We start from the raw sequence: 17,672 nt of genomic DNA, 5'->3' as shown, positions 1-17,672 counted from the left end.
GTTTCGAACTGATCTCTGCTCCTTGTGGGTAGGCTATTGGTGAATCACATCTAAAGTTATTTGGTCAACTGTATCATTTGGAAAAGACCTAACATGTTTATTTTGGACCATCTTAAAGTAAAAAATTTGCCTCCTTAATTATTTGACATGTAGTTTTTCCATGTGTACTTTTATAGGCTCTCATGTGATCTTCTACCCAAACTTTCAATTTCATCTATTTTTCTCCTCAGAACACAATATCACTTTCATTTCTCTTTTCAGTCTTTATATTTTATTGAGTAGGAGTAAATATTTTTTTTCTCCTTTTTCATAAGAATTCTTTCAATTCTCCTAATATTTTTGAGTTTTGTCCTTTCATAAATCTTTCCACCAGTGCAGGCTAGGGGAAGTTGTGTTAACGTAATGATTGCTTCATAGCATCCATTCTCCATATTCATCTTCCCAAACTCACAATGTTCTTCTGCCAGAGTGCACCACTCTGACATCCTCATGGCCCTAGTCTTCCCAATGAATTAAGTGCTCTGGATCTTTTCATCCCCTTTGCTGTTATTAATTTTGTTCAGGGATTGATTGAACCTGGCTGTTGGTAAACATGAAGCAAGTTATTTAAAATAAATTTATAACATGTAGCATCTGCCATTTCCCAGGCACCAGGATAGGTTCCATATGATGAAACTCATTTAATTTGTACTAAAACTCTCACTGTCATTTTCTGTAATCTGTTACATGCATCTTCTGAATTAAAATTATCAAAGATTTTTCTCAAATATAGATTCATGGGAATTAGACAAAGCTAAAAAGTTTTCACCAGGTAGTAGGGGAGTGAGGTTAGACATTAGTGGAGAAATTAGAAGCTAAAATAATTTTAGTATAATGATTAAGAGTTTTCATATGCATGTTAAAATTTAAGAATCACCAAGGCAATTAAATGACAGTGTTCAACACTGACATTGTCATCTACATACTTTGTTCTTTATGCCATAAATCATCACTTAATTTATATATTTGCATTATAATTTAGACACAAATGAAGGATGACAAAAACATTAATAGAGATCTTTTACCTGCCTTACAGCCTTTCTTTTGTTGATGTAATCTCTGATCATTACTTGTAGTCTTCATATAGAGGAACAGACTGTGCTTCTGTTCGTGGAGCAATAACTTCCCCTGGTCAGCCAGCACTAATTATTTATAATGCTAACAATGAACACATGCATTATCTGTAAACACAATCTCTTGGAGTTTTCTATTTTCCTATCATTGATATTTCCCCAGGAGATAACTGTTTTAGGGGAAAAAAATAACTCAGTTTGCTTTTTACAAATTTTTGTAAATAACATGAGTCCTATGGGTCTGGAAAAATGAATTCTTTCTTCCTATGGCCATGTGCCTTAGAAAATCCCATGTGGTATATGTGGCAAGACTCAGCTTACTATCAGAGAATCATCACAGGAAAATAAGCAGAAAATTAAGGGAAATGATGCAGACTGGTATAACTTGGATGAAGATACTAACAAAGCATTCTGACAATAATGTACAATGACAGTCTGTCACATGCATTTACTTCTGAGTGAGACTTCAGGTTTTTAAAGAAATCTGTAAAACCAAATCTGTTATCCTTAATGATATCCCACCCCCACCTCAAGATTGGTCTCTTTGAAAGCCTTTCAGGCTAACCAACAGCTTATTCAAGGAAAAGGAAACAGCTCTTTGTTTTTGGATTTGCTGGGGTTTTCTACTTCAACTTCAATCTTTTTAAATGAAAATTCAATTTTGTCTTTGATAGACAAAAATCAATACATTAATTGTTTCTCTTTTATACAGGTAAATCATATGCTAATACTTCATTATAACTTCCTTTTTGATTTTAGTTTATCTAAGAACTAATTGTCTCTCTACTACTTCAGGGTGATAAAAAAGTGCAATAAGCTATGAAGTAACTAAAAGTTGACAAGCTTTCTGTCATCTCATTCTTCATACTCCCCCTCTGAACACATACTGGGCAAAAACTGTCTTGGTGAAAATATTAGCCTTGATGATCTTGTGCAGTGAATGGTGGACATCTAAAAGTTCTCTCAATAGAGAGTAATTTGTCTCACTTAGCTTTTAAGGGAACAATTTGATTAAACTAATGGGCGATATTTCACAGTAAAAGAATGTTTATAATTTAGAAAATGTTGAAAGTTTCAGCAATGTAATATTCTTTGTGGTACATTTTCCAAGGATTTGGAATGCATACCTCAAAGTGTCTTTTAAATTAAATAACATGGATAACAAATTACTGGATGAGTAAATACAGATTGATGCTTAAATATGCCCTGACCAAGTCCTTAGTTTTGTCAAGGATCTGTTCAATAATTTAAAAACATGCTCATTACAATTTTCCATATTAAAAAGTTGAAGCAAAGTTTAACAAAATTACAGGAAAATACACTAACAAATATTTCTCTCCCTTATCTCTCAAAACAGAAAGCAGTTCTCACGTCTACCTTACATTACTTACTCTTGATTATTTTTATCATTTTGGCTGGCAGCTCTTTTTTGGGTTTAACTGGGTTGTGTTAAGGAAGATGTGACTTGTCCAGGGCTAGCACCATCATCTAAATTTGCTCTGTAGACATATTTTGGAGAGGCTTGAGTTTTCCTAGTTTCCCATTTTCACACAGTATGTTTATATCTTTAGAAAACTCTTACTTTCCACATTGCAAATATTTTCTTTGCTATCCAGCTGGTAAAAAACAATAACAAAAAAAAAAACTGAGAGGGAGAAGAAAAAAAAAGAAAGAATTTTCTTTGGGTTGAGAAAAGTGGTGTTATGATTTTTTCTGAGCAGGCAGTNTGCCTTGAGATGCAGAGATAAAATCTTTATTTAAAGTCTTTACTTTTCTGGTGCAGGTGTTGATTGCTATGAACTTCTTTCTTAGTACTGCTTCAGTTGTATACCATTGTTTTTGGTATGCTGTGTTTCCAATTTAAATTGTTTCAAGCATTTTTTTAACTTCAGTCTTGATTTCTTTCTTTATCTGTTGGTTGTTCAAGACTGAATTTGTTTAATTTCCCTAGATTTATGTAATTTCCAAAGTTTTAATTTTGATTGATTTCTAATTGTGTCATGGTTTGTTTTCACAAGATAAATTAATATGATCACAATTTTTAAATACTTATTGAGATTTGTTTTATAGCCTATCATATTATTCTGAATGATTCTGTCTATTACTGAAAGTGCAGAATTCAAGTTCTATACTATTATTGTTTTGGAGTTTATCTCTCCCTTTTCATCTATGAATATTTTCTTTATGTATTTGCATGCTCCAATATTGGATGCACATAGAACTATTATTTACTCCCATGGAATTGACGCTTCATCACTATTTAATTATATCCTTTGTATATTTTTTAAAACTTTTTATTTCCTTTTTTGTTGTTGGTGGTGCTGAGGATTCAACTTGGGGCTCATGAATTCTAGAAAAGGACTTTATCACTGAGCCACACCCTTGGCCCTACAGTTTTTATAGAGGGTCTAATATTTTGTGATGTGACTGTGGCTATTCTTGCTTCATTTTATTCTATTTTAATGGAACACCTTATTACATACTCTCACTTCCAGCCTATGTGGATCTTAGTGGTGAGTTGAGCTTCTTGTCAGCAACAGACAGTTGGGTCTTTATTTTTTATTCATTTAGCTTTGCATCTTTTAGTTGGGGAATTTAACATGCTTACATTTAAATACATTTTCAACAGGTAAATACTTACTACAGCCATTTTGGAAACTCTTTTTTGGTTTTATTATATTTCTTTTCTTCCCTTTCCCCTTTCTTCCAAGTCTTATTTTTGTGATTAAGTGATTTACTTCCTTTGTGAATGTGTTTTGATTTATTTCTTATTATTTTTGGCTTATAGATTTTTTTGTATTTTCTCTGAGGGTTCCAAAGACATCTTTGATTATAACAAGTTATTTTAAAATATTTACAACATAGCATTATTATGAAGGTTTAAAAAGAAGACAAAGGAAAAAGAAACTATACTAATAAAAACATTACATTTGCACTCCACTCCTCCCCACAGTTTCAATTTTTAGTATCCCACCTCACATATTCCGTAAACATACCGATGTATTTACTGGGTTTAGGCTCCTTTTGTTCATCATTTTCATACTAAAGACATAAATGATCTACAAACCACCTTAGAACATTAAGGCATTGTGAAATTTTTCTGTTACTCTAATTCTTAAGTTTTAAATCTTCTCATCTTTTCTTCTTACTCTTCAACATCAGTTTCTTTCATTTTAAATAACTCCCTCTAGCATTTTTTGGCATTTAGATCTGGTGGGGACAAATTCTCTCAGCTTTTAGCTAAACATACATTTACTTTACATCTTTTTCATTTCAAAGAATAGCTTTGATGGGTTCAGTGGTTTCTTTTGCTAATAATTTGCTTTTCCTTTTTCTAAAAATCTCATGCCCCTCTCTCTTACCCTATAAGATTTTTCTAAAAAGTCTGCTGTCAGGTAAATTGAGACACCCTTATGTGTCATCTGTTTCTTTTCTTCTGCCCTCTTGAGAATCTTTTCTTTATCTTTCACTTTGATAACTTCATTAAAATATGTCTTGGAATAGACTTGGTCAAGTTAAATCTGTCTGGTGAACCTTGACTTTCCTATACCTGGATATTTGTATTCTTCCATAAGTTTGGGGAGTTTTCTGTTATTATATCTGACAATAAGTTTTCTATCCCTTAGGCATTCTAAAGTCCCTATTGAAGCCCAATAACACAATTATTTGCTGTTTAATGGTGTCCCCAAATCCCCAAAGGCTTTCTTTATTCCTCTTGTCTTCTTTCTTCTCCAATGGTGCATTTTCAAATAAGCTTTGATTTAATTAATTCTCTTTGCTGTTTAATCAATATTGCTATAATGCCTTCTTTCATATTTTAAAATTTTGCTTAGTGTATTTTTTGTGGTGCAAGGATTTCTGGTCATTTTTTTTTTTCATTTTCAATTGCTTCAAATTTTCTGCTAATTCTTTGTTACAGTTGATCATTTCCCTATTTTTTGAAGCTTATTAAGTTCCTTAAAATTATTCTTTTAGAGTCTTCATTCAAGAGTTCACATCCATGTGGGTTACTATCCGGTCGTCTTTGTGTACCTTATTTGGACAGTTAGTAGTTCCATGAAAGTTCTTGATGTTTTTTTTGGTGTACAATATCATTGAAGCGTTGGGTGTTTATTTCAATCTTCATAACCTATCTTTGTTTATGCCTTTATTTCTAGTAATTTTAAGTGGCCTACGTAGTTTCTCTGAGTCTGTAGTCATTTCTGCTATTTCAGCTCTAGATAGTGTTCTAAGTCCAGGTTTGTTACACATTTGCTTAATGTGTTCATTGTGTCAGCGCTAGAGGGCAATCCAAGCACAGTTTGTCCCAAATCTGAAGTTGTGTTGGGCAGCATAAATTGGCTTGGTTTTAGAAGTTTCAGGCTATGGATTCTTTATAAAATAGCCTGCTGAAATAAGACTTGCACTGGAATGAACCAATTAGAAGGATAATTATTAATATTGGTGAGTATTTACTTGTTTACTTGTACTATTTTAGATACTAACCTACACAAAATCATAACAAAAAATCTATGAATTGAGTACAATTATTTTTTCTCTGTTACAACAAATGAACAAATCTGAATTCCAGAGAAGGTAATTTTTTTTTTCAAAGTGTCAACTTGTAAATGACAAATCCAGAGTACAAACCCTGGCAACCTAATCCCAGCACTCATACACTTGAACACATTATGGCTATGAAATGTAAAACTGACCCTCTTGGATCCACGAGATAAGTCAGTAACTGTTACCTAATCAAAGAAATGTCAATGAACACCTCCAATTAGCCCTTTATTTGAAATTGATGATGGTGAATATCTTGCTTTTCAATAAGAAATAAAAAATAAGGAATTGTATTTTTTATATTATGAGAAGGTATTGCATTTTGCCAATATTTTTTCTCAAGCTATTGGGATGGTGATATAATTTTATCATTCATCCTATTAATGTGGATTCTCTAATTAATTGATTTGCCCATGTTAAGCCATCCTTGCACCTTAAGGATAATCACTCTTTTATAATAAAAAAAAAAAAGTAAAAACAAACTCTGAACAAACTAGATTCAGAAGGAATTAGTATCAACCTAATAAGTCAGTGTATAACAAGCTCACCACTGACACCATATTCAGTGATGGAAAACTTGATACTCAATAATCAAAATTAAAGACAAATTTTCCAATAATTACCATTTTCATTCAATATAAGACTGAAAGATAGAGCTATATCAATTAGACAAGAATATGAAATTAAAGGAATTCAATTTGGAAAAAAAAGTCAAATTATCTTTGTAGATAACATGGTCTTCAATGAAGAACACAATGAAGGTACACACACACACACAATAACTGTCAGAACCAATGAACCAGTAAAGTTGCAAGATACCATATCAACATACAACAATCAGCTGCATTATATGTGCTAACGACAAACTATTTGAAAAGTTTGTAAGAAAACAACTTATTTTACAAAACCATAACAGAATAAAATATTTAAGATAAACATAACTAAATAGAGAAAATGTTTCCATGCTGAAAACAATAAAATACTGATGGATGACTTTAGGGACACAAATAAATAAAAAAAATACCATGTTTATGGATTGGAAAATGTAACATTGTTAAAGTTTTATTTGTACAAAGTTATCTACACATTCAATGCAATCTGTTTCAAGATTTCAAGAATTTATTTTTACTGAAAAATAAAAATGTCTAAAATTGGAATGGAATAACCAAAGACTTTGAATAGCCAAATAAGTCCTGAGAAAGAATAGAGCTGGAGCCATAACACTTGCTGATTTCTAAATATATTACAAAGCTACAATATTAAGAAGAGTATGTCATTTGTAAAAAGATAGGAATGTAAACCAATTGAACAGAATAGAGAGCTCAATAATACTTTCATGCAGGTATAGAAAACTGATCATTTATAAGTGCTAAAAATTCACAATAGCAATGACAATTTATACAATAAATAGAATTGGGGAAATGGCATATTCGCATGCAAAATACTGAAACTGGAGTCTTAGCTTCCATTATACACAAACTGAAAAAGTACTAAAGACTAAACATAAGATCTGAGACAATGGATGTACACACATGCGTGTGCGCACACACACACACACACACACACACACACACACAGCTGAGACAGTAAAACTCTTAGGAAGAAATACATGCCAAAAGATTCATGGCCGTGGTCTTGGCAATGACATCAAAATCTCAGGTGATAAAAAACAGACATAGATAAGTGGGAACACATCAAATTGAGAATCTTCTGCACAGCAAAGAAAACAGCAGAATTAAAAGGGATCTCATGGAAAGAAAAAAAAATTATATACCATAAACATATTAAAGGATTAATATCCAAAACATAAGAAACTGTAGACTTGACAGAAAATAAACTATATATTTGAAAAAAAAATGAGAAAAGGACCTGAATATTTATTTTTCAAAAGAGAACCTACAAATGTACAAAGTTTCCAACATCACTAATTATCAGAGAAGTGCAAATTAAAGCCACAGTGAGGCATCACACCTGTTATGATGGCTGGTATACAAACAAAAGCAGAAACAACAAACCCTCAAACTAAAAGTAGCAAGTTTTGGCCAGAGGAGGAGAGGCAAAGAAAAGACACCAACTCCAATTTTAAATCAAATTAAAGCAAGCTTGTAATTCTGACCAGCCAGGACTGTCTCTTCCAAAATCCTTGGGTTAGAGAATCATCCCACAGCTCTCTAGCAGCATGGTTTTATAGCACAAAAAGTTGCAAAAGGCGAGTGTCTTGAGAAATAACAGATAACAGGATTTTGACAAGCATAATACAAAAGCAGATAGGAGGTTAATGATCTAAATGGTTTAACATTTCAAGTTAGGGAGTAAATTTAGATCTCAACACCAGAATTTATGAGGCACTACTAAGGTTTTAAAGAGGGTTGTTATCTGGTCATGGAAAGGCAGGCATGGGTGAGTTCAAGTCATGGGCAGGAATTCCAAGCAAGTTTAGAAATTCCAGTAATTTATAGTGAAACAGAAATTAACTTTTCATGATTTTGTGACGAGATGGCTCCCAATCTTAAAATAGAATTAGGCTGGGTTCATCAGGATGATGGTCCTCAGGAGATTTAGTCATGGGCCTTAGACATGTGGTTCAAAGTCTTAGACCCTGTAAACAGGCCTGTCCAGCTTCTAGGACTTCTCTGTCTGCAGTAAACTTAAAACATGAAAGACAAAGAAAAGATTCAAGTTAGGGAACTAGAGCTTGCCCCATCTGTATGTAGCTCTTGAAAATCAGAAAGGCGATCTAAGAACACAACCAGAGCAGGATTTGTTGTTTGTAGCTCTTGATAGGCAGGGCAACAGCCCAGATCACATTTCATTAGAAAGAGAAAACAAGAAGATGGGGGTGGGGAGGTGGGTTTGCTCTGCAGTATTCTCAGTCTAAGGGAGAGGTTGACTTGGCAGCATCTTCCATAATTTACATTTGAATGGTCCTGCTCCAGCAATAAGACCTGTCCCTGAGGAAAGACTAAGACTCAGACTCCCAAATATGACCACCACAAAATTCTCCACTCCAGTGGGGTCTCAGAGACATCCGAGTGACAGGAGAAGATATATTGGAATTTAAAACATTTCCAATTTTGAGCAGTTAGACCAACAAAACCAAAATGTTATATTTCATGCAGCTATTCCTTTTAAAATATTAAACAATTAAGATTTGCTTGCTTCATGTATGGCCCAAACTTTCCTTTTGTGCAAAGTTTGATAAAACCGGTGTATAATGAGGCCCTACAGCTTCATGATTGGATTAGCTCTGCTAAGGCTTGGCTTTCAAAAGCTGAATATTTGTTGTAGAAATCAAGTTGCATGGATTTTTGCTCTGAGCAGGCAGAAACTAACAGAAGGCATGGAGTTTAAATTACTTTACAAATGTTGATTGGGACATGACAATTTGCTGATTTGGAGCAACAGTTAGGTTATGACTTACAAACTTATACTCAGATTAGTGTATGTGTGAGAAGGACATGGAGATAATTACATACTGAGGGAGAGAAAAACTAGATTTCATTCAAACCTGGTAGGGGCCTGAGAAAATATTTCTCAGATTTTGTAGCATATTTCTATCAAGCTGTGAGCTGTATGATCAGAGATTTGAAGGCCTCTGAGATGTTAGTTAAACAGCTAGCTTTTGAAAATGCTAATAAAGTTTGGGAAGAGGTCATTTGGCCCCAACCCAAAAAGGGAATGATATCAGATTACATACATCTTTTTTCAGAATTGGGACCAGCCTACTTCCAGGGTGTATCCATGGTGACTGCATAAAAACAAATTTTTCAACCTCCATTAAAGGAGATCAATTCTAAGAGGCAATGCTTAGACAAGACAGGGCAAGACAGGGCACATGGCAACAAATTGCAAACCAGTCACAAGTACAAAGGAGTGTAACAGGTCTTTGTCTGCAATGACAGAAAGGTAACCCCTGGGTACAGGCATGTCATGCCCAGAAGGTTGTAAAGGTAACACCTCTGCTTACACATCAGGGAAACTGGAGGTTGGGCCAGCCCCAGCTCAGCCAAATAATGGGGGCATCACAATTTGCTCTAGATCAGCTACTGGCTGTGGGTCAACTGTCACTCACTCTATCCCAGCATCCTTATGTACAGGATCAGTCTCACATTACATCCAAGATAATTTCCACTCAGGAATAGGGAGCTGAGAGCTCTGTTCCACCTCAAAAAACATACTAACACCAGAGATGGGTTCAAAAATGATTTTGACAGGCATTTATGGAACTCTACCATGAGATACAATAGGTTTAATATAGGATAAAAACAATTTAACTCAAAAAAGAATTCAGGTACTACCAGGTGTTCTTGATGTAAATTTTAATGGGTAAATTAAAGCTGCTATTCAAACAAATTCCATTATTCAGCTTTCTCAAAAGTACACCACAGTGCAAATTATTTTCTTGCCTTGTCATTCCATAGGGAAAGAGTTATCAGATGGACCCTATGAAATCCAGATTTCTGGGTCCCCAGACACAACATCCATGGCTAAATTCATTAAGAAATAGAGCCCTCTCTTGGAACTTAAAATTAATTACAAAAATTTCAAGGGAGTTAAAGATACTGGTGCAGATGTCTCTGTAATCTCCAGTAAATTCTGGACCTGAGATTGGGCTTTACACACAGCACCTGCCCACTGAGAAGGCATTGGATCTCTTAGCCTGCCCAAAGTGCTCAATACCTTCAATGGGAAAATAAAGAGAGTAATTCAGGACTCTTTATAACTTATGTCTTCAATACTTTGTCAGTACATTTATGGGGGTGAGATATTTTGAGCAGCTTAGGAGTTTTGTTAAAAACCTAATTCCATGGTGACATCTCAGATGTTTAATCAAGGATCTATTTCCACTAAAGTATTAAAAGGAAATTAACAGGAAAGGTATTTAACTATTCCTCAGTCTTCTCAACAAAGACAATTTAAATTATTGAATTCATCTAATCAAAAATCTTAACAGAGGCATTGATCTGTGTACCAGTGCAGGAAACAGCAGAAAAAAATTACTTGCCTGATGATCATGTCAGGGTAGACCAATGGCCCCGTACATGGGAAAAGCTCCAAGTAGCCCATAATTTTGTTCAAGAACAGCTTCAAGCTGGTCATATTGAGGGTACTCGAAGCCCTTGGAATACTCCAGATTTTATGGTAAAGAAAAAAATCTGGCAAATGGAGATAGTTACAAGATCTCAGAGCTATTAATTGAACTATGGAACCAATAGGAGCTTTATATTCCAGACTTCTTCTACAAATTTCCCTCTTATAAGTTAATAGTAATAGATTTAAAAGATTGTTTTTTCATTATACCATTACATCTAGATGACTGTAAGAGATTTGCTTTTAGCATCCCAGCAATAAATTTCAGAGAACCAGTTAAGAGGTTTTGCTGGAAGGTGTTGCTTCAAGGTATGAACAATAGCTCCACATTATGCCAGAATTTTGTAGAACAGGCTGTGGATCCAGTATGAGAACAATTCCCTGATGCATATATAATACATTATATGGATGATATTCTTTTTGGTCACACTAGTTCAGATCTGCTTTTAAATTTTTTGCTCAATTAGAAACTTCACTTACTGCAATGGGTTTATGCATAGCACCTGGAAAAGGTGCAAAAGGCTTCTCCTTTTCAATATTTAGGCAACTTAATCAAAGGAAGAACAATTTGTTCACAAAATCTACAAATCAGAGTTGATAGTTCATGAACTCTTAATGACTTTCAGAAATTACTGGGTGATATTAACTGATTGCAGCCAAGTTTAAAATAAACCACTGTGGATTTCTGTCCTTTGTTTCAGATTTTACAGAGAGATCCTTCTTCAACTTCTCACCAACTTATGGCAGAGCAAGGACAGCCTTGACAAAACTTGAAACTTCTTTTAGACTGCCCAGCTTACTAGAATTAATCCAGAAGAGTCTATATATTTATTAACATTTCCCACTATTCATACCCTACAGGGGCAACATGGCAGTCACTGGGAGTTATTGAATATCTTCACCTAACTCACTCTCCCCAAAACTGTTGAGTCCTTACAATTGGTTAGATGAGAGTCTTCTATTTTTTTATTTAATTGATTTTATTTTTTTAAAATACACGACAGTGGAATGCATTACAATCCTTATTACACATATACAGCACAAATTTTCGTATCTTTGTATATAAAGTATGTTCACACCAACTCATGTCTTTGTACATGTACTTTGCCTTTTTTTTACATTTCAATTCTTATTACAAATATATACCACAAATTTTCATATATCTGTATATAAAGTATGTTGACACCCAATTCGTATCTTCATATATGTACTTTGGATAATGAAGTCCATCACATTCCACCATCCTTGCTAATCCCCTGCCCCCTCCCTTCCCCTGCCACCCCTCTCTCATATCTAGAATTCATCTATTCCTCCCATGCTCCCCCTCCCTACCCCGCTATGAGTCAGCCTCCTTATATCAGAGAAAACTATTCAGCATTTGTTTTTTTGGGATTGGCTGACTTCTCTTAGCATTAACTTCTCCAACTCCTTTCATTTACCTGCAAATGCCATGATTTTATTCTCTTTTAATGCTGGGTAAAATTCCATTGTGTATATATGTTACATTTTTTTATCCACTCATCCACTAAAATGCATCTAGTTTGGCTCCACGGTTTAGCTATTGTGAATTGTACTGCTATAAACATTGATGTGGCTGTGTCCCTGTAGTATACTCTTTTTAAGTCCTTTGGGTATTGTCTGAGGAAAGGGATAGCTGGATCAAATGATGGTTTCATTCCCAGATTTCCAAGGAATCTCCATACTGTTTTCCATATTGGCTGCACCAATTTGCAGTTCCATCAGCAGTGTATGAGTGTAGTTTTTCCCCACATCCTCACCAACACTTATTGTTGTTTGTATGCATAATAGCTGCCATTCTGACTGGAGTGAGATGATATATTTTAGAGTAGATTTGGTTTGCATTTCTCTGATTGCTAGAGATGATGAGCATTTTTTCATATACTTGTTGATTGATTGTATATCCTCTTCTGAGAAGTGTCTGTTCAGGTCCTTGACCCATTTGTTGATTGGGTTATTTGTTTTTTATAGGTGCTTAGCTTTTTGAGTTCTTTATATACCCTAGAGATTAGTAGATCCTTCTATTATTGTAACCCCTTTATCTACTCAAAACCATAGTTGATTCTGGCAACCTTCCAATATGTGGCCTATGGATTTTGCTAACTTTTCTTGTCAAGTATAAAGTCACCATCCTTAGGATAAGGTTATTAAATTTGCTCTTGTAACTTCATTTATTTTTCCCAAAATTGTATGTGCTCTACCAATAGTCAGAGCAATAACAGTGTTCATTGATGGCTCAATTCAGGAAAAGCAGGCTTCTAGAACCATGCTCATACTGAGATAAAACAGACATCATATATTTCTGCACAATGAGCAGAATTTCATGCTCTCCTTTGCATTTTATTTGACATTACTAATGAGGCAATTCATGTATATTAATGTTATTATTGTTAATAATAATTGGCTATTATAACTAAGGAGCCAATTAATGTCTGTAATGACAGTGCATATATGGTTGGAGTTGGAAAACATATTGAAACAGTTGCTATTGGAAATACACCGTCAAAGGAGTTGTTCCATTTGTGCCACACTTTACATAAGGCAATTCAAATTTATCAATATCCTGTTTCATTCATCATACCAGAGCACATTCTAATCTTCCAGGTTCTTTAGTATCAGGTATTGATAAGATTGATACTGGTTGTTGTCTGTCAACAAATTTCTTTATATGATTGCACATAAACCTCACATTAGTTACATCATCAGAATGTTTCTAGTTTACATAAAACATTTCATACTACCAGGGAGAAAGATCATCAAATTGTTTACCTATGTCCACAATGTATTATACATTTTCCATCTTCACCAACTGGGGTTAGTCCCCATGGTTTATCACCAAATCAGTTATAGCAAATGGATGTAACTCACGTCCTTCAGATTGGCAAAAATTGTTATGATCATGTTTTTGTTGATACTTATTCTCATTTTATCTTTGCCATTGCCCTTGTAAAAGAAAATACTCAATATGTCATTTCTCATTGCCCACCTGCTTGTACAATATTAGGCTGTCCTTTACAGACTGAAAACTGATAATACCCCAGCTTATACTACTTCTTCTTTTCAACAATGTTGCCACAAATTTTGTATTGATCTGAAAAAAAAAGTATTCCCTATAACATCAAGGTCATGCCATAGTAGAATGAAATCATTTTTCTATTAAGCAATAATTACTTAAACAAAAAAAGGGGAAATAAGACCAATAAAATAACATTAATCATGTTTGTTTTTCTAAATTTTTTAAAAACTGTGACTCTATAGGTCACACTGCTGTGGAGAGACACATGTCTTTCACTGCGGCAGATCCATTTGGCCTAGTTTGGTGGAAACATTTAAAACAGGACAGTGGAATGAACCAGATACAGTGATAATGTGGGGTAGACGACATGCTTGTGTTTTCCCTCTGGAGGGAAAACTTTCCTTCAGCCTTATGCTATGTGTGCAACAGAAAATAATCAAAAACATGAAGAGAGAGCATACAGAATGGGAGAAAATGTTTATTGTATTCACCCCAGATAGAGAATTAATTTACAGGTTATATAAGGAACACAAAAATTTAACACCAAAAAAACCCAAAAAATTACCCAATCAATAAATGGGTTCATTATTTATAATGAACTCAATGAATACATTTTTAAGAGCTTCAACTCTAAGCTCTTTAATTTTTGAGTATTTTCTATATTATTCCCTTGATCTTAATTTCAATTTATATTAGCATATGTATTTCATTATTTTTTCCTAGTGTTATCATCCCATATCCTTAATATCTTTTAAAAATCTTTCATATTCATTTTTTTCTTCCAATTTCCTAATTCTTTTTTTTATTAGTAACACATGACAGTACAATGATCTTTACATATCATACATTTGAATCAAATGGGGTATAATTTCTCATTTTTCTGAGTGTTCATATTTGTTTGTGTTGATTTAACTAGATTTCCTATTTGTGGGAATGTAGAATTTAGTGTTCCAATTCACTTTCATGCATCTATTCTGAATTAGAAACTCATAATAGGTGATTTTATGTTTATATTGTTTTAGATTAAATATATATTTGTAATTGATGTTGTTCTTATATATAAGGAGATAGCAAATAAGTCTTATCAGTGATGTTGAAGATTTCTCCATTTCTTCAATTTTGACTAATCATTAACTCCTATTGATATCTCCTTTTCCAAGTATTTTAATGGGCCTGAATGCCTTATTTGGTGAATATTTTAGCATGTCTTTGGTGTTTTTGTTTTTTAATTTTTTTATTTTGATTTTTGCATTTGTGATATTCATTTTGTATCTTGTATTACAGGAAAAAATGTAACTACCACTATTGCCATATAATTTACCCATAGATAATTTATACATTTTAAAATATTATTTTACTTCCTAGAGCAATAGTCCCTAGAGCAATATTATTTTTGCCACATCTCTAGCTCAGAAGTGGAGAAAAATGTAATTGCTTGGAAATTATATATTTTAGTTTCACAATGAAGGAAACACAAAGTATGAATTTGATTTGAAGTAATAGAGAGTTTAATAAAGATGAGATTGGGATGAAATATTAAATGTCATTGAGAAAGCTAATCAGGCAAATATGTAGAAAGGAAACAATGAAGTAATTTAGAAGCAGTAATAAAAGAATTACAGAATGTTTTATTTTATTTGTCACAACTTCTACTTCTTTGAGAGAAATACAATCTTCTTTATGGAGTCATTGAAAGCGTGTTTCACTTGCTTGTTCCTCAAGGTGTAAATGAAAGGGTTCAGCAAGGGCGCTACAGAAGTGGTGAGAACTGAAACTCCTTTATTTATGGCCACCTCTTCCTTTGCTGAAGGCTTGATGTAGATGAAGATGCAGCTGCCATAGGTGATGGAAACCACAATCATGTGAGATGAGCAGGTGGAAAAGGCCTTTTTCCTTTGCTGAACAGAAGGGAATCTCAGAATGGTCCTAATGATATACGTGTAGGAAAGAACCACACAGACTAGGGTAATAATGAGGGCAAACACAGCCACAATTATGACCATCTGTTCTAGTATCCATGTGTCTGAGCACGAGATCTTTAGGAGGGGACTTGCATCGCAGCTAAAATGATCAATGGCATTAGAATCACAGAATTCAAGCTGGAGGCCTAAGCAAAGGGGTGGGACAATAATCATCAAGCCAGCTACCCAGCAGGAGAGGACTAATATGGTGCACACTCTGTTGTTCATGATGGTCATATAATGAAGGGGTTTACAGATGGCCACATAGCGATCATAGGACATAGCTTCCAGAAGAAAAAATTCTGTTGTTCCAAAGAGAAAACCAAAAAATATTTGAGTTGCACAAGCATTGTAGGTAACAGTATTGTCTCCAGTTGATAAACTGTACATGAATCTAGGGATACAGACAGTGGTAAATGAAACTTCTAGGAAGGAAAAGTTTCTGAGGAAGAAGTACATAGGTGTCTTAAGATGGGGATCCACCAGTGTGAGGGTGATAATAGTCAGGTTCCCTGTTACACTCAACATGTAGGTGAGCAACAGGAAGAGAAAAAGCAGAACTTGCAGTTTTGGGTCATCAGTCAGTCCCAGAAGGATGAAAGTGGTTATTGTTGTGTGGTTCCTCTTCATTGAATCTTGATATTTACCTAATCCTTGTGTAAAAATCAAGATTTTATGAAGAGACAGATATTCAAATTCTATAGCAGAAGACTATGCACATAGAAGTCAAACAAATCAGCGTATGTTTATTTTCTCTTTTTATATCATAATCAATATTTTACTATTACAATAGCCTTCTTGTATTTTATGTGTATGAGCAGTGGAGATTTGTTATTGTCAAACATCCACTTTTTCTTTAATCATTTGTTCCCCTCAGAATTTAAAAATGTAGTTGATTGGTCACATACAAATCTTTAGGTGAACTCGATTTCCATATTGGTTACAGAAAGATGTCATTTGTTGGGTGCCTAATCGTTCTTTGTCCAAGCAAACCCTTTGTATACAGTACATATCCAGGTAAGTAGGAACATGGATTCTCTTTACTGTTATTACTTGGGGATTGTTTTAAGGGTAAGATATATTTCTCCTAGAAAACAAATAAAGAATAATGACCACAACAGGATTTCTATAGTGGAGACTAATACTTATTAAAGATGGTTGGGTAAAGTCTGAATAAATGTAAAGTCTGAATAAATGTTATGTCCAAGATATTTATAATTATAAAGTATTTCATTATGCATTGAGTTTTGACCAATTGTTTGATTGTTCTCCCTTTTCTCTCAAAGCCCAGAAGTTAATTTTTTATTTAACATCAATAAATATAGCCTTCTATGATGTGTCTTTTTTTTCATGATGCTTTAAATTCATTTAAAAGACATTAATTTCTCCTCAGCTCATCTTCATTCCATTGAGGTTTTAAATAGTTATATTGAGACTTTAACTTGCAACTCCCTATAGCTTTCCTAACACCCCAACAAGTTCATTTTTGTTGAAGACAATGACACATTTTAGTTCTTAAGTTTCCTGAAACTGCCACAGCATTAAAAAGCAAAATTTGGTCATTCTTGAAATGGGTTCCATGCCATCTTTTTCATTTTCCTCCTAGCTTTAGATTCTTATTTTTAGTATCTCTCTTTTGAGTCTTCTGTTCACGTGTGAAATATAGGTCCTTCCCAATATTCTATTTTCAGATCTCTCACTTTTCATGTTCTGATTGTTATTCTTTCTCTATGCTCTCCATGAGTAATTTCATCAATTTATATGCTTTATCATTTATATGATGTTCTCCAAAGATGAGATCTATCCTCTATGAAAACATCATTAAATATATAGGTTATTTCTGGGTTGTTTCCTAGACCCTCCAAGGATGCCAAATCTGAGGATGCTCTAAACATTACAAGTTGTGTGTCCACATCTCAATTACCATATGCT

General features: G+C 33.9%; 1 protein-coding gene across 1 annotated transcript; it reads right to left on the bottom strand.

Annotated features, from left to right (window-relative positions):
- Positions 1-15,428: 15,428 nt before the first annotated feature.
- LOC107148897 (olfactory receptor 6C2-like) lies at positions 15,429-16,370 on the bottom strand. Its single transcript, XM_015493626.1, has one exon. It carries the CDS (start codon positions 16,368-16,370, stop codon positions 15,429-15,431), a length of 942 nt encoding a protein of 313 aa, XP_015349112.1.
- Positions 16,371-17,672: the final 1,302 nt, after the last annotated feature.

Source organism: Marmota marmota, unplaced genomic scaffold (assembly GCF_001458135.2).
Source record: "Marmota marmota marmota unplaced genomic scaffold, marMar, whole genome shotgun sequence".
Lineage (NCBI taxonomy): Eukaryota > Metazoa > Chordata > Mammalia > Rodentia > Sciuridae > Marmota > Marmota marmota.
This window is presented reverse-complemented; position numbering and strand designations above follow the sequence as displayed.

Excerpts from the sequence above, each read along its gene's own strand:
- LOC107148897 (XM_015493626.1), bottom strand. The coding sequence starts at position 16,370 with ATGAAGAGGAACCACACAACAATAACCACTTTCATCCTTCTGGGACTG.